The sequence below is a fragment of the Thamnophis elegans genome, chromosome 13 (genome assembly GCF_009769535.1).
Source record: "Thamnophis elegans isolate rThaEle1 chromosome 13, rThaEle1.pri, whole genome shotgun sequence".
NCBI classification, from domain to species: domain Eukaryota; kingdom Metazoa; phylum Chordata; class Lepidosauria; order Squamata; family Colubridae; genus Thamnophis; species Thamnophis elegans.
The window spans coordinates 40,646,104-40,658,458 of NC_045553.1; the positions used below are offsets into that span (position 1 = coordinate 40,646,104).

General features: G+C 44.8%; 1 protein-coding gene across 1 annotated transcript in view; it reads left to right on the plus strand.

Annotated features, from left to right (window-relative positions):
• ST14 (suppression of tumorigenicity 14) overlaps positions 1 to 9,293 on the plus strand; it is a 56,958-nt gene extending 47,665 nt beyond the window's left edge. The window contains 5 exon segments of the mRNA XM_032229320.1: positions 1,788 to 1,974; positions 3,964 to 4,139; positions 4,142 to 4,234; positions 5,585 to 5,721; positions 7,423 to 9,293. Of these exon segments, the coding sequence (XP_032085211.1) occupies positions 1,788 to 1,974; positions 3,964 to 4,139; positions 4,142 to 4,234; positions 5,585 to 5,721; positions 7,423 to 7,584 (755 nt within the window). The 3' untranslated portion in view covers positions 7,585 to 9,293.
• Positions 9,294 to 12,355: the final 3,062 nt, after the last annotated feature.

Below are 12,355 nucleotides of genomic sequence, written 5' to 3' on the forward strand. Positions count from 1 at the left end.
TCTATTTCAAGCTATTTAGCTCTCATCAGCTAGCCATACCCTACTGGGATTCGAATCTGTGCTGTATTGCATCTTAGGCAAACGTCCTGTGGCATAATGGCTAAGACGTTTGCCTAAGATGCAATACCTACATCAAATACATACATACTACATACATACCATACATATATAAAATCAGAGGTGGTTGCTCCCAGTTCAGCCTGGATCGGGCAAACCAGTATAGTCCCAGTGGAGGCTCGCCCACCTTCCTGCGCTTCTGCGCATGAGCAAAAGCGGCGCCACGCACGCACCCGAACCAGTAGTAAAAGAATGGCAATCCACCACTGATTATAATGACGATGATGATGTTCGTATGTAACACCTTGGACACCTAGAGAACACACTGCGCAACATAGAAATAGATGTATGATATGAACCAATTAAAAAAATTTAAAAGAAAAAAGAAATTAGCTAACTTGCATGAAAAGGTTGAACTTAGATGATGATGAGATTACTATTATATTATTGTTTGCACTTGTTGTTTTTTAATTGAGCAATTAGGGTAGGGTAACCAACTTGGATTAAATGGCCATGTTTGTTCTTTCTATCCCCTGGAGAGGACAGAGTATGTGCTGTGAATATGATGACGTTATTCTTGATCTGTTTGGGGTGTTGGAAGCAGTGTTGATGGGCAGGATATGGTCTTCATTAGCCAGAGGTTCTTATTTCTCCGTTATTGGGGACACTGGTCCTTTTGGAGAGATGGGGGTTACTTCTATCCCAACGTCTTCCAAATATTTCACCACCTTAATGCAGAAAAGAGTAGATCAAAACAGACAGTTCTTGCCTTGATGTTAAAGAGGGGACAGAATTTGGGGAAGGAGGATTTTCCCGCACAAAGGATTGTGGGAAACTCTTGGAATGTTCCAAAGCTGCTTTTTCAAAAGGCAACTGGACTTTCTTGTTTTTCCCCCCTTGAAATGTTTCGCTTCTCATCCAAGAAGCTTTCAGCTCATGAAGAAGTGAACAGGAGAAGCTTCTTGGATGAGAAGCAAAGCATTTTCAAGAACCCCCCCCCTCAAGAAAGTCCAGTTGACTTTTGGAAAAGCACCTTGGGACAACATGACTGAATGGTTGAGAACAGGGGTGAAATCCACTTCTCTTGCTACTGGTTCGGTTAGCAATGTGAGCATGCTCAGTGTGAGCATGCTCAGAGAGTCAATCTGGGCAGGTGGGTGGAGCGTGCTACTGAGCATGCCTGCAAATGTAAGTAGAACAGCGGAGGGTTGGGGATTCCACTATGCCACACGTTTAGATTAACCGAAAGCAGGAAATCCTGTTTTCTAGCTAATAAAATCATGCGGCACAGCTGATCTTTGGAAAAACCGGTTCACCCGAACTGGTAGCATTTTTTTTTACAACCAGTTTGGGTGAACCGGTAGCATTTCACCCTGGTTGAGAATCGTCATAAACTCTTGTTGAATGTCTTTTGACTGATGGCCAAGCATCTCTGAACTAAGGAGATCCATTGAACTGAATCGAGGTGGCGCAGTGGTTAGGGTGCAGTACTGCAGGCCCTTCAGCTGACTGTTATCTGCAGTTCAGCGGTTCTAATCTCACCGGCTCAAGGGTTGACTCAGCCTTCCATCCTTCCGAGGTGGATGAAATGAGGACCCAGACTGTGGGGGCAATATGCTGACTCTGTAAACACTTAGAGAGGGCTGAAAGCCCTATGAAGCGGTATATAAGTCTAACTGCTATTGCTAACTATCTTTTTTGGGTGTGTGTCTGAATTTTGTTCCTTTCAGATTGTGGCATCCGGGCATATAGCAAGCAGTCCGGATTGTGGGGTGGAATGGACTCCACTTCGGGCGAATGGCCCTGGCAGGTCAGTCTCCATACCCAGAATGATGGCCATGTCTGTGGGGCTTCCTTGATATCCAACAAGTGGCTGGTCACGGCTTCCCATTGCTTTAATGAAAAGAACTACATCAGGTTGGTAGAGTTTTTTTTAATCATGCTTCAGAAGTTAATTGTTTTTTTTTAAATACTTTATTTAATTTTTTAAAGTAAAGAAACCAGAAGCGTTGGGGGAGGGTGTTTCACCTTTACGGGAGTAATGTCAGGGTTCCAAGTAATAAATCCATAGCAAGCAAAACTCTGAGGCAGATGAATTCCTCAATGAATAGCATTTTGGATATTCATATTGGCACAGATCTGGTGAAAACCGACTCTGGTGAAAACTGAAGGTTCCCACAGTTTTCACCTAATTCAAAGTTTTCCCTCTCAACCACATACAATCAGTTACATGGCCCAATCAAGAGAGAGTCCGCTGGTCTGGTGACATTACTCCTCCTTGTTCCAGCCTATCAGAATGTCCTTGGTTCCCAATTTTATTTTGACTACACAACCCCAGATATCTCTCATCTCCCCTCCCCACTCCTGGCTCCAGTGTGGCAGTGCTGAGGCTCCGAGATGGCTTCAGCCAGGTCAGCTTCAGGGTCGACAGGGTAAGATGTTCCATAGGGTGGGGATAGCAGCTGAGAAGACCCTTCCCAAGATCCCGTCGTGCTGGCTGGGGAATTCTGGGAGTTGAAGTCCACAAGTCTTAAAGATGCCAAGGTTGGAGACCCTCAAAAGACCAATGGGATAAACAGCATGGCCTCCTTGCTTGACTGGTTGGGAACGGGTCAATTTAATTGGGATGGGAGGGTTCTTCAAGGATCCTGATCCATGCCATGAATCCCATTTTGGTATGAGAAAGTGGAAAACACTGAGGTAGAAAGCAGTAATGCCCAGCTTCTTCCGGTCAGGTGTACTGGTGCGGAGAACAAAGGATGACCTTGCTTCTAGTAAAGAATGAAAACAATACATTCCACAATTCTACTCCTTCTATTCCCCCTCCCATTGACTATACTTAAAGAAACAGCATAATGAAATAAGATAAAGTGTGGCAGGCCAAAATTCTAAAAGGAATATAAATGCAGGCCTGACAGTAAGTGTGACACCAGGTCACAAGTTCTTCAGTGGTGTTGTAACTTGAAATGGACAACTAAACAGTGGTTCTAAGTCAAGGTGTCAGCCTTGGATGCCATATTAACACCGGAAGCTTCCATGCTGCCACATTCTGGGCTTGGGAAATGCAGTAGAGGAATGTAGTTAGACAAAATAGCATTCTTCTTTTGAGTCAAGGCCATGGTGTTCCTGCACTTGGAAGAGGAGTGGTTGAAGTGATCGGGACGGATGGGGATGATGTGATGGACCAATGGGTGCAAGGGATGGGTTTGGACTTTTGACTTACTGAGAGAAAACCTGGAATTCTCAGGTTTGGGTTTTCCCAGATGTGCCAGTATAACGACTCTAATGAAAGGGAACATTGAAAAAATGCCTGTCTCGGAGTTTTTAATTGGAGTTGGGTTCTTCTGGAATGCTGACACAAGGGCTGCCTGTCTTCAAAAATGTCCTTGCTAGTCTCGCCCTCGCTAACTGAGATCAGGGGTGAAATCCTCCCGGTTCAGCCTGGTTTGGCCGAACTGGTAGGGACAATTGTCCCTGGTTCTGCGAACCGAGAGTAAAATAAAAAAAAGCTTCCGATGATCCCGCAATTCAGCTGTGAACCACGCAATCGTTGGACCTTCTTTATTTCACTTTTTAAAGTGTTTTTTACCACCTATTCACCAGAACTGGTAGTAAAAAAAATGCTTTAAAAAGTTAAAAAAATGGTTCGAGGATTGTGTGGATCAGCTATGAGCCGTGGGATCGTCGAAACCATTTCCCCCCCCCCCACACACACACTTTTAAACTCATTTTTTCCCCTGCCTATTCACCCGAACCGGCAGGAAAAAATGTTTTAAAAAGTGAAAAAAAAGTTGGCCACGCCCACCCAGTCACATGACCCGCCACACCACACCCACAGAACTGGTGGGCAAAAAAAAAAAAAAAACAGATTTCACCACTGACCGAGATCCACTGCTCTGTCTGCAGATATACTGACCCCTCCCTGTGGACTGCCTACATGGGTCTTCTGGATCTGGAGAACAGGACGAATAGGCTCGTTCAGAAAAGGACTATCAAGAAAATCATCAGGCACCTCTTCAATGACTTCACGTTCGACTATGACATCGCTCTGATGGAGCTATCCAGCCCCGTCACTTTTTCCAAAGAATCATTCCTATCTGTTTGCCTGATGCCACCCACGACTTCCCTGCAGGGAAAGCCTTCTGGGTGACTGGATGGGGAAGGACGCAAGAAAATGGTGAGTCAAGGAATGAGAATAGCAATAGCAGTTAGACTTATATACCGCTTCATAGGGCTTTCAGCCCTCTCTAAGCGGTTTACAGAGTCAGCATATTGCCCCCAACAACAATCCGGGTCCTCATTTTACCCACCTTGGAAGGATGGAAGGCTAAGTCAACCATGAGCCGGTGAGATTTGAACAGCCGACCTGCAGAACTGCAGTCAGCTGAAGTAGCCTGCAGTGCTGCATTTAACCATTGCACCACCTCGGTTCTGTTGAAGAGGTGGGAAGAAGAGGGTATCTCCTAGGGGAAAAGATTAGAGGGCTTAGCACCAATCTGCAGCTCGTTTTGGATCAAACGTCCAGTTTGGTCGCCACGATGTAAAAAAAAGATGTTGAGATTCTAGAAAGAGACTCAGAGCAGAGCAACAAACATGATTAAGGCTCAAAGGTGACTCAACCTTCCATCCTTCCGAGGTGGGTAAAATGAGGACCCAGATTGTTGGGGGAAATATGCTGACTCTGTAAACCGCTTAGAGAGGGCTGTAAAGCACTATGAAGTGGTCTATAAATCTAAGTGCTATTGCTGTTAGGGGATTGGAGACTAAAACCTAGAAGAACGGTTGCAGGAACTGGGTATGTCTAGTTTGATGAAAAGAAGGACGAAGGGTGACATGATAGCATTGTTCCAATATTTGAGGGCTGTCCCAAAGACAAGGGAGTGAAGCTATTCTCCAAAGCACCTGAGGGCAGCACAAGAAGCAATGGGTGGAAACTAATCAAGGAGAGAAGCGACTAGAACTAAGGAGAAATTTCCTGACAGTGAGAGCAATTAACCAGTGGAACAACTTGCCTCCAGAAGTTGTGAATGCTCCAACAATGAACGTTTTTAAGAAGAGATTGGACAACCATTTGTCTGAAGCGGTGAAGGGTTTTCTGACTAAGCAGAGGGTTGGACTAGAAGACCTCCAAGGTGCCTTCCACCGTGCACCTTTGGGATACCGCTAGTTGGTGAGCGGTGCTCTGCCTGGCCGGATGTAGGTAGGGATTATCCAGGGAGCTTATTTGTGGGGGGGGGGGGCTTATATTTTTGCCCACCAGAAAAACGTGGCATGGCCTTATTATCAGGGCATGTTGTATTTTCAGGGAAACACGGTAGTTAGGATTTGGAATGTCCATGGGTATGTAGTGCAGTCATTAAATGAACTTTGGTCAATTTTATCACCTTGTCTGTATGCGGTTATTAAGCGAATCTGGCTTTCCCCATTGATTTTGCTTGTTAAATGGATATTGCAACTACATCCTGGTTGTCATATGTGACTTCCCTAAATCTCATGCAAACATTTCTGATTTTTTTGGGGGGGGCAGGTGCTGGTGCCAGAATTTTGCAGAAGGCAGAAATCCGGGCGATCAATCAGACCATGTGTGAGTCCCTGTTGGTTAATCAACTCACTCCACGGATGATGTGTGTAGGAGTCCTGACAGGAGGAATTGATGCTTGCCAGGTGAGAAACTTTGCAATTTCTTCTGGAGATGTTCATGCCCTTTAGATGTTCTCCTGGAGATGTTCAAGCCCTTTAGATGTTCTCCTGGAGATGTTCAAGCCCTTTAGATCTTCTCCTGGGAACGTTCAAGCCCTTTAGATTTTCTCCTGGGAACGTTCAAGCCCTTTAGATGTTCTCCTGGGGACGTTCAAGTCCTTTAGATGTTCTCCTGAGGATGTTCAAGCCCTTTAGATCTTCTCCTGGAGATGTTCAAGCCCTTTAGATGTTCTCCTGGAGACATTCCATCCCTGAAGAACTGCAAGCCTTTTAGATGTTCTCCTGGAGATGTTCAAGCTCTTTAGATGTTCTCCTGGAGATGTTCATGCCCTTTAGATGTTCTCCTGGAGATGTTCAAGCTCTTTAGATGTTCTCCTGGAGATGTTCAAGTCCTTTAGATCTTCTCCTGGAGACGTTCAAGCCCTTTAGATGTCTTCTGGAGACGTTCAAGCCCTTTAGATGTTCTCCTGGAGAGGTTCAAGTCCTGAAGAACTGCAAGCTCTTTAGATGTTGCTCAATGGCAATTAATAAGCCGCTACAGCCACTCCATCCAGAAGATAGAGAATTGTTCAGCAGCATTGGGAGATTTATCTGCTCCTTCACTATCCTTGTAGGCACTTGGCAAGAAGCAACCACTGACCATACAACATAGGCTGTGCTCAGACCATCTGACTATGCTCCTCTTTTCTATTGTTTATCTCGCTCTAGAACAGTGGTGTCCAACCTTGGTAACTTTAAGACCTGTGAACTTCAGCTCCCAGAATTCCCTAATCAGCCATACTGGCTAGAGGATTCTGAGAGTTGAAGTCCCCAAGACTTAAGGAGTGGTGTGGTGGCCTAGAGGTGGAGCTCTCGCCTCACAATCAGGAGGCTGTGAATTCGATCCTAGGTAGAGGCGAATATTTCTTTCTCTGGGCATGATGAGAATAAATCTGCTGAACAAAACTCCTCATCGGCAACAGGAATGGCATCTGGCCATGAAACGCTCTGCTAGCTCCATTAAGTTGCCCAGACTCCAACCCACAAGGGATTATGGGGTGGTTAAAAGAAGGTGATGATGATGAAGTCTACAAGACTTAAGGTTGCGAAGGTTGGACAGTCCTGTTCTAGAAAGTCCAAGCTATAGAATCATGATGGCGAACCTATGGCATGCCAGAGGTGGTACGTAGAGCCCTCTCTGCTGACATGTGCACCATCACCCCAGGTCAGATCTCCCTGGCGTTTCTTTCGTCAGCTTCTGTTTCCCTGCAAACGACGAAGCAGAAGCTCCCGAAGGGAAAAAGATCGGACCTCTTGCCACGCTGCCGGTTGTGGGATGCTTCACCTCCCGCCAGCAAGCTGGTCTTCGAGTCCCTCCTTCACATGTGTGTATATCTGCACATGTGTGCGCACGTCCGCACATATGCATGTTCACACATGTCCATGCATGCACACGTTCATGCATGTGTGTGTGCTTGCGCATGTGTGCATGCTTGCGCATGTGTGCGTTCGTGAACCTTTCAGTTTGGGCATGCGTGGGAGCGCAGTTTGGGCACTTGGTGCATTAAAGATTTGCCATCACTGCTAGAGACCGAAATCCTGGCAAACGTCCTTGAAGTATGAAACGAGGGAAGGGAGCACCAGGGATTATGTTCCTTGATTAAATGCTGCCTCCTTTCCTTCTAGGGAGATTCTGGAGGACCGCTTACCAGCATAGAAGTTAACAATCGGATGTTCCTGGCTGGTGTAGTCAGCTGGGGAGACGGTTGTGCTCGCCGGGACAGGCCAGGAGTCTACACCAGGGTCACTAAGCTACGAACATGGATCAAAGAGAAAACAGGGGTGTAGGTGGTTTCTGCCCCTGGGATTGTTCACACCTGACCCCCTTGCACAGATCGGTCAACTTGGCCATTGAAGAAGACTTTCCCACATGATGTGAAGGGAAACCTGTCTCATACGTTCAACCCTTCCCTCCTCTTGTCCTTGTTCTTCTGGGTCTTCTGGGTGGGGAAGGTTGGTTTGATCATAAATGACCCACCTGGATTAATTGTACATGGACACCATGCTCACCTGAAGAGCCCTCCAGCTGCTTCTTTCCTTGCTTCTGCAACTCCCGAGATCATCGCAGTGTCTTCATTTAAACACGAACTGAGGGGTTTTTTGACTGGCCTGGAGCTCCGGCCCAGATCCGACTTCTGCACAGGTGTGCATGGGGAGATTGGAACCAATTTGAGATGGGATTATACTGGCTCCTCTTTTCCCAAGCCCCAAACAGATGGCAGTGGGAAGAAAGGAAGACTAACCTGCCTGTTTAGAAAACAGATTCCAGGTCTCTGAGCTTGGCGCCCTGTTCTTTTCCTTGTTGTGTCCGACACAATGCCATCTGCAATGATCCTGCGTCCTATCATTGTTCCCTTAAAATTCCTCATTAAGAGTGAGGTTGCTATCTTTGCTGTCTCGGTGTGTAACCCCCTGGAATCCTTACGGAAAGGGAATTGTGACAATTTCCAGATTTGTACGATGTGGATAGATTTGAAGGCTATAAAATCGCTGCAAAATTTGGCGGGACCACTAGAGGGGAGCAGAGAGATACCAAAAAAAAGCTGCCTTTTGCTCATCGCCAGTGATATTTCGGATGTTTGCAGCAAAATAAGGCAGCAGTTTCTTTGATTAAATGACTTTTCCTCCCTATTCCCCCTGAGTGAACTTCATAATATCGGTGCAGAATTGCCTGTAAAATACAGCCTTGCTGACAAAATAAGCACTGAAAATCATACTTGGTCTGCAATGTAAGAAGCATCGTACCAGATTTTTTTTTTTTAAAGGGAATATTTCCCATCTCTGACTTCGCCTCCTTTTTATAATACGATGGTCAGAGATGTAAAAGGGAAGAAAAACAGGAAGGGAGAGGACAGCAAGGATGTTCCTCCCTCCACCTCTGAATTTTTCCTTACCCATCCTCATTTGTTTCCCTGTCTTTACATCTTACCTGCCAGCATAATTTAGATTGAGATTCCCTCCTTGATATTTTTTTAACCCCTATTTCTATCCATTTGAATCCATGGGATAAAAAATCTTCATTTTTGTAGGCAGAATCAACTTCTACAAGGGTTCTGTCGATTATTATTAGGTTGCCTACAAATCTCCAAAATGCCTCTAAGGATAAAAACCGACAATCAGGGAATAATAACTTTTTGCCTTTTCTGTGCCTGCATGTAAAAGTCCAGCTGAAATATTTGGGACTTGCAATCGACTTGCCTCTTCTTTTTATATTAAAAAAACAAAACCCAGTTGATTCTGGACTTTTCCAACAGTGAAAAAATAATCACGATTCTTTCCATCGAAGATGGAACATGGTGGATGGAAATGGGAATGAGGGGAAGACTTCAAAGCAAGCCTGTTGGAACTCACATATCTTGCTTGTTTGAGTTTTGAAAAGCTTGTGCCTTGCATCTAAGTTGGACTTCATCTCCTGAGACATCCTGTCAATGACAAAGACCTACCCTATTTTTCGGAGTATAAGATGCTCCGAAGTATAAGATGCACCTAGCTTTTGGGGAGGAAAACAAAAAAAAACAAAAATCTGCTTCTGCCCTCGCAGCAATTTGCCTCCTTGCAGCAAACGGCAAACAGCCCATTTCAGTTTCAGCACAGCCTGATCAGCACAAACAGCTGATTGTCAGGCCTCCCAATGTTTCAGGCTGCAGGGATTGACATAGCCGATTGCTGCCTCTGTGCGCCCCATTTTCAGCCTCTGCATCCCGTTTTCAGCCTCCGCACTCCCCGTTTTTGGCCTCCATGTGCCCCATATTCTGCCCGTTCTAGGTGGTGGGAATTGCAATGGGTGGACAATGGGCCATGCAGAGGCTGAAAATGGGGTGCGCCGAGACGGCAATAGGCAATCCCTGCAGCCTGAAACAGCTGATGGTTGGGAGGCTGATCCAAGAGACAATCAGCTGCTTGTGCTAATCAGGCTGAAACGGAAACAGGCTGTTTGCTGCAAGGACGCAAATTGCTGGGAGGCAGAGGCCAAAGGGTGGGGCCCAGCAGGTGGGCGGTGCTACATTCGTTGTATAAGACGCACTCAAATTTTCAATCTCTTTTAGGGTGGGAAAAGTGTGTCTTATACTCCGAAAAAATATGGGGACCACTTGGCACTTGTGAAATGCTGCATGTTTCAGATATTCTTGAGACTTGGTCTCCTGACCTTCTTGGAAGACATTCTGAGATTATTTGCACACCTCCTGGCATGCTTGTCGCCTTCCCCAAATCCCGTCGTATCCAGGAGGTTTTAGTAGCCCATCTTCCCTCACTTAGTCCCCCTCCGATACCTTGAGCACCAAAATAAGCTGCCTGGGAATGGGAATGCCAATGTCCAGGAGAAAGCCCATCTTGGAAAAACATTGATACGGAGCAGAGATCTCTGAGGCCCTGCACTTTTAATCCAGTCCCTCTGCACCTGTTTACCTCATTAGAATGAGATAGATGTAGAGAGATCTAGAGAATATAATTGTGTGTGTGTGAATTTGTGTGTGTTTGTATGAGTGGATTGTTTCCTTTTTCTGCCCCGTTTTGGTGCAGATTGGCATTACCACAATGTGCCTTATTGTACAGCATTGTTTAATCTATGCTACTCTGCATAATTTCTTTCCTTTTAGGAGCCCACTAAGGTTCTTGATAGGTTGATGGCTAAAGATAATGCCAGTTCTCCAATCTGGAGCCTCCCTGGAAGCCGTTGTGCTGTTAGCATTTCTCTTCTTCTCCTAGCTGTTGGCCAAGCTGGTTATGCATTCTGGGAGTTGTAGTCCAGTCTTTTTAGGGAGCATTTCTATCCTGTCAAATGCTGATTTGCTTCGGTGTTGCTGGCAGCATCAACAGGATTTGAGCCTTCTTTGAGTAGATTAAGTGCCTCTGTCTAAGCCGTTGAGTGAAAGAAAGGATGCCTGTGAGATTATTTTAGGGAACAAACACTATTAAGTAAAGCTAGATAGAACTAAAACTTTCCTGCAAGACAATGGACAAGACTGCAGTATTTCACTGTGTGGTCTGTTATTTTTACAATTGTTTCTTTTACAACGGATGGACAAGTAATGATTCTTTACTGTAAAACGTAGTGTTGTTCTACACCTCTATTGCTCCAAAGTTGTAGACCAGAGAAAATTACATAATGTTCTTGAAGACGTTGTTGTACAGACATAGGACAAAAATGGGAAGAGGTCTTTCCCAACCCCACCCATTAGGATATTTGAATGAAAAGGATATTTTAACAATCGGGGAAATTCTTCACCGTGTCCTGTTCTTTAAAGCACAAAGCTACAGAAAGGGACCGGGTGCAGACTTAACTGTTTTATTTCACGTTAAAAGAAAGCTTTTCAAAATTATTTGAAACTAATCAGCTCAATTTTACTTCTTAACGTGTTTGTATATGTATAAGATTGTATCTTTTTTTTAAAAAAATGCGTAAATAGCTTAAATACGAGAAAACTTTACCAAACATGATTCCTACCAATATTTCTGCCCCCCCATTTTTTATTTTTTATTGGAAAACTGAATGAAGTGGAAATGTGTGATGATTCTTAATCTGTTATTAAACTTGTTTTTAATGGATGCTTCATTTTAATTCATCATGTACTGTGTTGATTGAAATATTTTTGAAAAGCTGGCCTGAGTTAGATCCGATAAGCAAATGAGAACCTCAAAACAGAAGAGTTGCATCAAGATCACAAGAATTGATGCCGGAAGTCCTCGATTTATGACCACAACTGAGCCCAAAAGTCCTGCTGTTATGTGAGACAGTTGTCAAGTGAATTTTATCCTTTTTTTTTACCTTCCTTGCCATAGTTTTTAAGTGAATCACTGCAGTCGTTAAATTAGTCACACAGTTGTTAAGTGAATCTTGGCTTCCCATTGACTTTGCTTGTCAGAAGTTCGCAAAGGGTAGTTCATGTGACTCTGGGACACTGCAACCGTCATAAGTATGAATCAGTTGCCAAGCATCTGAATTTTGATCATGTGACCATGGGGATGCTGCAACAGTCATAAGTGTGAAAAACGGTCATAGAGCACTTTTTTCAGCACTGTTGTTACTCCGAGGTGCCGCAGTGGTTAAATGCAGCACTGCAGGCTACTTCAGCACTGCAGTTCTGCAGTTCGGCTGTTCAAATCTCACCGGCTCAGGGTTGACTCAGCCTTCCATCCTTCCGAGGTGGGTAAAATGAGGACCCAGATTGTTGTGGGGCGATATGCTGACTCTGTAAACCGCTTAGAGAGGGCTGAAAGCCCTATGAAGCGGTATATAAGTCTAACTGCTATTGCTATTGCTATTCGGTTATTAAATGAACTACTGTAGGTCAAGAACTATTTGTAATATCACGTTATACCATAGTAGTGAAGCCACATGGAATACTGTGTAGTTTTGGTCACTACGACAGAAAAAATGATGTTCGGAGCCTAGAAAATATGCAGAGAAGAGCAACAAGAATGATAAAGTCTGGAGCAACAGATGCTTCAGCTGTGTGTGTGAATCCAATTCTTCTGAAGCCAATATATTTCCTCCATGAAGGTAAAGTTCCCCCTCGCACATCTGTGCTTCTTGTTCCCAACTCTAGGGGGCGTTGCT